Raw genomic sequence first — 8,492 nt, forward strand, 5'->3', positions numbered from 1 at the left:
CAGTGCCCGGCCCAGGGCCTGTGCTTCAGGGTGTGTCCAGTCCAGCTCTGCCAGCTCTGGACACTGTGCTCTGTGATCTTTGGGGCTGATTCTCTTCCTGGCCTCGGTTGTTTCCTGCGCACATGCGCTCGTCTGTCCTCTGCCAATGCTCAGGGTGTCCCAGAGCCGGGCTGGCTGTGGGCTCGGAATGGGCCCCTCACGGGATGTGCCTGTAAAGCTTTGGCTTCTTTATTTGGGTTTTGATAGGCAGTGGTTTTACCTTCATACTTAAATCATTTGTATTTTCCGTTTTTGTTTTCCTTTTTAATTCAAGGATTAGTTAGAAAGGTTTTTTTCCTCTCTCTCCCCCTCCCTTGCCCCGCTCCTGGAAAAGGCAATACCTATCTACTGGGGAAGAACTTCAGGCAAGGACATCCAGTGAGAAGTAATCTTTCCTCCACCCTGGCTTCTTATCTTCTCCAGAGACAACCCTTAGTACCAGTTTCCCATGGAGGCTCCCAGTGCATGTCTGATGCCGTGGTCTGTGCACAGACAAGAATGAATGCATGAATGAATCATTTTTAAAAGTTTCCTAAACGTAACGCTACATGAATTATGTAAACCACAGATGACATCTTCTTGCTTTCTTCACCCGCTGGTGCTGTGCAGATTTTTATGGACGGGCACGTGTGACCCACCATGTGGGGTTCCCTAGCGCAGCACCGTCCTCGGCCCAGCGTGTCTCATCGGCGTCCCGCTCGCGGGCCCTTGGTGCTCTCCCCCCTCCGCTGTTGGCTGGGGGAGCAGGAACGCGTGTCGCAGGTTCTCCGTCTCCGTCTCAGACCGGCCTGCCTTCCTCTGACCCAGTCCTCCCACCCTGTCTCCCCGCTTTGTTGTCTCGAGGCCTCTCCCACGTATCCCGGGTCTCTTGTCCTCTGTGTGGCGCTCGCTCTGCGCCCCGGGCATCTGTGCCCTTTACCGTCCTGACCCTCGGACCCTCTGTAGACTGAGAGCTTAGCCGCGCAGGGTCTGGGGCCCATCCTAGAGACACGGGTCCTTAACTCCCTGCGGATGGTCCCAGGAACGTGCAGGGGGCTTCGCGGGAGGTCGGGCAGCCCGGCCCCACAGGTCGAGGGGTAACAGTTGGCATCCGAGCGCCGATGGTGTGGTGACAGCCGCCTTGTGCCGCAGGAGCCGTCGTGACCATCACCGCGCCCGTGGGCATGAACGTGGACAGCCTGCAGTCCCTGTCGTCGGACGGGGCCACGCTGGCGGTACAGCAGGTGATGATGGCCGAGCAGAGCGAGGACGACTCGGTGGACAGCACGGGGGACGGCGGGGCGGCGCTGGCGCCCGGCCACCTGGGCGGGCTGGTGCTGGAGAACAGCGACTCCCTGCAGTAGGGCCGCCCGCCCCGCGTTTTATAGTTGGCACAGCAAACATTTTACACAGTTTTATTTCTAATATGTTTTATATGTAGGCATAGAAGAGTGCACTTTTGTATTTCCTAGTAAGCTTCCAGGGCGTCTTTGCTGGTGCAGCGACTTCTTTCAAGGTGTGTGTGTGCGTGTGTGTGCGTGTGTGTGTGTGTTTTTAAGGAAATTCTTTCAAGGTTTAACGCTAAAAGTATGATGAATGACAGACCCCCTCCCCCGCCCCCTGGACCCCCGACTAGATTAAGGAATAGTGCTGCCATTTTTTAGAAAATCATGCAGTTTTAATTTAGCTCTGTGGTGAAAGCAGGTCTCAGTGGGCTGGTTTATTTACGGAGCCCGTGGATTAGGAAGAAGCTTCTGGCCCTGAAAACTGCCACGGCGAGGCGGATGACAGCACACAGCAATAAACCGCGTGCGACCCGGTGGCGAATGTATGGCGAGTCAAATGTGGTTCCGTTCGCTCGTGTTCCGTGAGCCTGTGTCATTTGCTGTATGTGAAAAGAAACTCCTATTTTTACCTTGCTGGAATTATTGGATAAAAAGCTATTTTTATAAATTCGTTATGAATTGGATTATGACTATATCGAGGATAAAACTTCTAGAGGAGAAACAGTACAAGCCCACTGTCTCAATCTGGAATGTTCTGAATTGACCAAATTTGACGAACCTGCCCAGAGTTAGCTAGCCTTCCATGGCTCTCTGCTGTCCCAGGGTAGCGATCTACATTTACTCCTATGAAAGAAACAGCCGTGTAATGAAGTTTTGATATCTTCAAATTTTAGTCTATCCGTAAATGCTCGGATTGCATCCTACACTTACCTTAAACATGCACCTAAAGGTACTTGCTAAGTAGAGCTTAGGTAAGTTAAGAAATGGTAGCCAGTGGTCAGTTAAAAGCTCTTACTGACATATTTCAGTCTAATTTAAATTTGACCACAGTTAAATGGTTAGTGTACCATGTTAGCTGGGTGTTGTTTTAGAATTTTTTAGTCAGCCATATGTTAACGTGTAGAATGTTTATGATAAACTAATATGAAGTGTCCTCTATCCCGCTGGCTCGGAGCCGGGGTAAAGAGCAAGCCCTCGGCTTTGTTACACGATTAACAAACATCCCCTGCGGGGCGGGAACGAGCGGGGCCTGGAGGATGGGGTGACGGTGGCCCTCCTGCCGCCGCGTCTCACGCTGGTCCTGGGGTCGGTGTTCTCTCCTGCACGTGGTCCTTCCCTCTGACTTGATCACATCAGATCTGGAGTAGTGTTGGGACTTCGGTTCCTGGTGACCAGACGAACCGCAAGAGCAGACTGGGTTTGTTTCCTTGGGTTTTGATTTGTTTCCGTTGGTTTGCTTTCGAGTGGGGCTTTTCCTCAGAGAGGAAACGGAGGCCCTGGTTTCACGGAGGAAATCTTTGTGTTACCGTCAAGCTCAGCGCACTTCTCAAGGACGGTCTTACGGTCGGGGAAGGTCGTCAGTTCCTGAGAAGCAGTGACAGTAACTGGTTGTGGACCAAGGCTGCGTGGGGGTGTTCTGAGCTGGTGCGGGTTGTTTTCTGGAACTGACTTTCCCCCCGAAATTATTAATAATTACAGTTACTCATAGGAGAGCACTTCCTAGGTAACTCATGAAGGAAGCAAGAAACACAGGAATTTCTTTTAAAATATTTCAGGAGATTTAAAAGAAAAACTTGATTCTCGACTCTTTTGGGGGAGAAAATAACATTTTAAAGCAGCTATTGCGTCCCTCATCTGTAAACAATTTCAAATGTTTTAAGTCAAGTCTACACCAGTTTAAAAGATCATTTGAAGTCCAACGAAGTTAGAATTTAAGACGAGGCCCTGTGGAAGCCGGCCAGCCCCTCCCTCCCACCGCCTCCCTCCCCCCGCCCCCCCCCCCCCCCCCCCCCCCCCCCCCCCCCCCCCCCGCCCTGCGCCCCGCCCCATCCCTCTGCCCTTGGGCTCAGATCAGTGACAGGGGCAGGTGGTCGCTCCAGATCCGCGTTTCCCCGCAGCAGAAATCCTGTCCCGGGATGCGTGCTGCACAGGCCACGGCAGCGCTCACGCGGGGCCGCGTGGGGGTCCAGCCGTCGGTGCCCGGGGTCTCGGCCACACTCCCTCCAGCCGAAGTCTGCGTGCTGCTCGCCACAGTCAGAGGACAAGGATGAAGCCCACTCGAGAGAGGACGCTCTGGACACAGCCTGAGGTTCCTTTAAGCCCTTCCCCTGAGTAACCAAGGGGATTTTAACCCGACAGGCAGACTGTTAACCGCTGCCCGGCGTATTGGTGGTCACTTGGTGCCTAATAAATACCCGTTTTCCAGCCCTCGGATTTTTGAGAGCATCGGTGAGAGCACGACCCCGTTGAGCTTTCATTTTAAATGAACAAGTTCGACCTTGACTTTGCTTTTGGTAAATTCTTTCCCTGTGAAGGATGCTTTTGACGGTGGTTTGAGACCCAGGTTAAGCGCGGTGTGTTACCTGCTGCTCAGCTCGTGAGCCGGTAGCGGACGGCTGGTCCGTGCCCTGGCCACGCTCCAGCTGCTGCACTAACGGAGCTTCCCGTGTTTTGATTCCAGAAATAAGACAGTGTAAGCATTTATCCAGCATGCAAAGTGAGATGGGCCCCGGCCCCAGCTGGCTCACAGACCACAGAGCCCTGATGCTGGAACCTCAGCCCCGAGGGTCCCGGGAGTCATCTCTGCATAAACTGCCCGTGACCCGACTCTTACCTGGGCGAGAAAGTGTTGGAGCACTATTTCTTTTAGACAAGCTCAGACATCCCCGGAAGGTGAGAACGGCCCACCTCTGGCAGTTAGGGACAGGAATAACTCCGCCATCCTCCCGTTTCAGTTGTTTGGTCTGTGAACTGACAATCTTTAAATGTGAATACTGTAACAATTGTTTTCTTGGATTGTTGTCTTTGAAAGGGATTTTTGTGAAGCAACTGATTTATCAAAGCAAAAAAATTAAAAACAGAAACATGCTTCATGGACGTTTTATTTTCTAAAGTTCGTGTCACCGCAGCTGCTTTTCCATTTTAAGAGCAACATTCAGATGTTGACATGTTTGCTGGTGGCACTTGGGGTCCGTTGTGACCCCTGCACATTCTTAAAATTAGGATTGCACCGCCCTGGCACATTCAGGCCCATTTACATTTTCAAGAATCTTTTCTAAGTTTCTTCAGGTCGTCATTGGTTTTCCAGGAGAAAAACTGGAAAGTTTTTACTTGTTTTTTTATTGTAGCTCACCACAAATCTAATTATTTTGATAGTAATGAGAAAATGATTCATTAGTAAGGTATTGCCTTCGATAGTTCATGTTGTCACATTACCCGCCAGAGCAGTTCCCGGACATACGGAAGGGGGTTGTCCACTGAAACAACTGTCAGAGAGTTTTAACTCCCAAACCGTTTATACTTACAAGCTAAAGTCAGCAGACTTAAGTGATTTTGTAAAGTGCATCTGAAATCGTGAACTTGGCTGGAATGAGGTGTGACAGCTATGAAATGTGTTGCTCCAAGACATTGTTCGGATCCATTTGACAGAGAAAGGGAGTCACCCTCTTCTCTCTCCAGCTCTTTTGAGGTCAGAGGTGAGAGGGTAGGCGTGAAATTTCACCAGGTGAGACCTTGGCTCAGCCCTGGGCCCCTCTGGGCTTCAAGGGCTTCATTTGTAAATGGGAAGAAGTTGGTTTATAAAAGGAAGAAATTGGTTTATAAGATTTGGTCTAGCTCAAAGTAATACTTGATGAATAAAATTCTACCTAGAGAGAGGTGAGTGAATAAGTAATGAGCTAGCAAGTCGTGAAAATAAGAACTGAATTTGGACCAAATACCCAGTGTTTTTGCATCTTGCTGCATTATGAGATGTCCTGAATAATGTATGTATTATGTTTAGCCCACGTGCTGTGTTACACACACTCTTAAGAAATTCTTAGCACAAGTTAGTTTTGCCCTTTTACAAACAGATCCTCTTATTTTCACTAAGACCTAAGGTCTCTGTACCATTTTAAAACTAAAATTTGCAAAACAGTAGAGCTATAGCTTAATCACTTAATGAATGCTGGCCTAGGGGGCGGGCACCTCCGCCCAAGGCTGGGAGCCTGTGCTACTCATCACACTGACCCCCCCCCAGGCCCGGCCTCTGCAGAGGAGGGTCCAGGGCCATCCCAGCTCAGCAAGATCTCTTCCAGCTCTTCTCTGTTAGTCTATGAAGGACTAGTTAGCGTTGCTTAATGAAATAATTGGTTAAGTATTTTACATACAAATAGTATTGAGAAGGCGTCTCCCGCACAGATGTTTCCATTTTTTTATATCACTGTTTAAACGAACCCAAGAGCGCACCCTATAAAAGCCAATAATGGCTTTAATATACAGGGATAAATCAGGAATTCTTTTATCCCAGTGTCTTTGAAAAGGAACATTTTAGTGATGTTGATGGCTCTAGTTGCTTACACATTTTTAGAAAATGGTTGGGAGAAAAAAAATCAGGTATATTTAAAAAATATTTTGCTTTATGTTAACTCAGTTTTTTTTTTTTTTTTGATATTAACACTGCAGTCAATCCAAGTAAGTGGTGAAGCCCTTTGTAGTTTATGCTCTGAGTGTAGACCTGAGTTTTGCAGCCAGAGAGTTCTGTTGCAGGAGGACAGCGCTGGAGCTGCAGGAAATGCTCCCCGGCATCAAGCCAGAGAAGCCAAGGAAGGGGTGTTTCCAGGAGGAGCGGAGTGTGGGGACGTGGGACGGGGCCCCAGGCACCCAGCCTCAGGGACGCGGGGCCCAGGCCGGACCAGGCGGCCGGGCTCCCAGGGCTGGTGGCCACGAAGCCAGCGGAAGCTAATGGAGGAGCTCACCGTCATTACCACAGGGCGAGGAGGAGGACCTACGAGGCCGAATGCATGAGTCAGAGGACGAGCCCTGGTGGACGCGGCCAAATCAAAAGGGCGACAGCCTGGACCGCCGACAGGCGACACTCGGGGAGAGACGCTGCTCCCTCGCTTTCTCTGTTAACATCTAAAGCTGACAAGGAGTTCGTATTGAGGGTAAAGGGAGGATTCTTGGAAATCAAGAGAAAAGGGCAGAGATCGTAAGTCAGTTCACCGAAGGGAAAACCCGTGCAGCCAACAAGCACATGAAGACGTTCTGGGCCTCACCACCATCAGAGACTAGATCAAGACCACGATGAGGCTGCCCCTTGCCCAGCAAAAGTGTGGAAGGCGGCACCGAGTGTGGGGGCTTCACCGGGATGGCTGTCGTGGAGCCCTGGCAGCCCCCAAGGAGATGGAGCTGGGCTCTGGTCCTACAGGCTCTGCCAGAATTCCTCTGCAGGGTCACGTGAGGACCTGCAGAGGTGCCCGCGGCCGTGCTGTCCGTGGCGGCAGGAGTCAGGGAAGTGCCCTGGAGGGGTCCCTGCCGAGTGGAGCGGCCGTGCGGTCCGGGCTCGGACAGGGACGGGCGGCACGTGGACACTCTCGGGGCTGGTTCTGAGGACGAGGGGTTGTCTTCTCTTTGCCGCGTGTCTCATGCTACGTGGCCGAATGCCGGACACTTTTTGTAGAAGAGCAGAGACCAAAGCTGAGAGGCCTCGCGCGGAAGTGGGCACAGCCAGCGGCAGGCTTGCGGTGCGGGGCTGAGTCCATCTGTTGGGCCCTCGTGCTGGGTTTGGGGTTTAGTTTTGTCGCTGCTTTCGTGGCCTTCAGACTCCTCCTGCCAGAGGGTCTCCGTCCGTGTTCCTGCCCGGCCTCCAGCTTTCTGCCTGCCCACGGCCGGGGTGGGGCGGGGGGGGGCGGGGGCGTGTCTCTCTGCTCTGTTCCCCGCCCCCCGCCCCGCCCCCCAGGTGGAGGCAGGTGTTCTCCTGGTCCAGGCTCGGTCGCAGGCAGGTCCTGCGTCCTGGGGCCCAGGGGTCGGCCTTTCCAGCCATCCTGCCCCCTCCCGCCTCTGCCGCAGCCTCTGCCTCGCGTCTGGGTGTGGTTCGGGGTTTGGGGGCGTCCCTGGGGCTGAGAGGCTCCCTGCTCCTCCCCAGAAGCAGCAGCCTTCACCTGGGTGGGGTCGGGGGGTTGTCCCGCCCCCGCTGGATTAAGGCTTTGCTTCGAAGGAGGGGAGGGTCAGGGTGGTGGGTGGCGTTTCACTCCTGCTCCCCCGGGGCACCGGGCTGGGGGTGGGGGGGGAGGTCTCCAGCCCCTGCCCTGCTCCCCGGCACACGGTGGAGAGAATGCTCGCCGGCCGAGGCGGTGCCCTTTGCAGCTGGGCTGCCGGCTATGCCAGAGGGGAACCAGCCTGCAAGCCCGCCTCCCGCCTTGGGGGGCTTGTCCCTCTTTCGGATTCAGTCACCTGCTCGCCTTCCAGCCGCAGCTCTCTGAGCTCAAGCAGCATTAAAGATGTTGTAGATTATCCACTTTTTCTCCTTGATGGGCTGTGAAGTGTTCTCATGGCCTCTACATCCAAAATGCAGCTGGGGCCCCAAAATGGTTACTTGAAAACAAGATTTTACGATCGGTTTAAGTGGAGAAAAAGGAAGTGGAACAAGACCTGTTTCACCATTTAGGCACATGGGAAATGTAGAAAACACTGTTTTTCAAGGATACGTTTCTTTTTGAAGGTCCCAGGGAGGATGCCTGGGACGGAGGGGGGAGGGCAGGCGTTAGGAGTGGGTCCTGAGGACGAGCCCGGCTCACATGAGGTGGGGCCTTGTCCAGATGGGGTCGGAGTGCACAACGAGCTCTCTGCACCGCAGGTCAGGAATTAAAAATGGGAATCGGGAGTGGGAAGAACTGTGCCTAGAGACTGTTTTTATTGGGAATTTAAGGGGCTGTTCGGTCGCCTCCCACCTTACTGTTGAGCGACCTAAAGCCGTTCCCGTCCTGCTTCTTTGCCCAGCAATGTTGGTTCGCGGCAAGCCTTGGGGTCTCCACAGGTTAATTTCCCCGCAGCGGCCACAGCAGTCTTTCTAGGCCCATGTGCTCTTCTAGAACTTTGTCCTTCGAGCAAGTCCCCTTCTCTAGAAACTGGCTGAGGTCTGGCTCTGCCTTGCCGTCGGGCAGGATGCGTGTCTGTGACGCTGGTGACTGAGGTTAGAACAAAAGTGGA

The 8,492-nt window shown here is 52.8% G+C and overlaps 1 protein-coding gene across 7 annotated transcripts in view; it reads left to right on the forward strand.

Annotated features, from left to right (window-relative positions):
* Window positions 1-4,392, forward strand: part of PKNOX1 (PBX/knotted 1 homeobox 1) — a 49,923-nt gene extending 45,531 nt beyond the window's left edge. For 6 of the 7 annotated variants that reach the window (XM_032630053.1, XM_032630050.1, XM_032630055.1 and 3 more), the window contains one exon: window positions 1,171-4,392. In XM_032630053.1, the coding sequence (XP_032485944.1) occupies window positions 1,171-1,382 (212 nt within the window). In that variant the 3' untranslated portion in view covers window positions 1,383-4,392. The remainder of the gene's footprint in view (window positions 1-1,170) is intronic. The other variant, XM_032630049.1, reaches the window with a different exon arrangement.
* Window positions 4,393-8,492: the final 4,100 nt, after the last annotated feature.

Source organism: Phocoena sinus, chromosome 4, assembly GCF_008692025.1.
Source record: "Phocoena sinus isolate mPhoSin1 chromosome 4, mPhoSin1.pri, whole genome shotgun sequence".
Taxonomy (NCBI): domain Eukaryota; kingdom Metazoa; phylum Chordata; class Mammalia; order Artiodactyla; family Phocoenidae; genus Phocoena; species Phocoena sinus.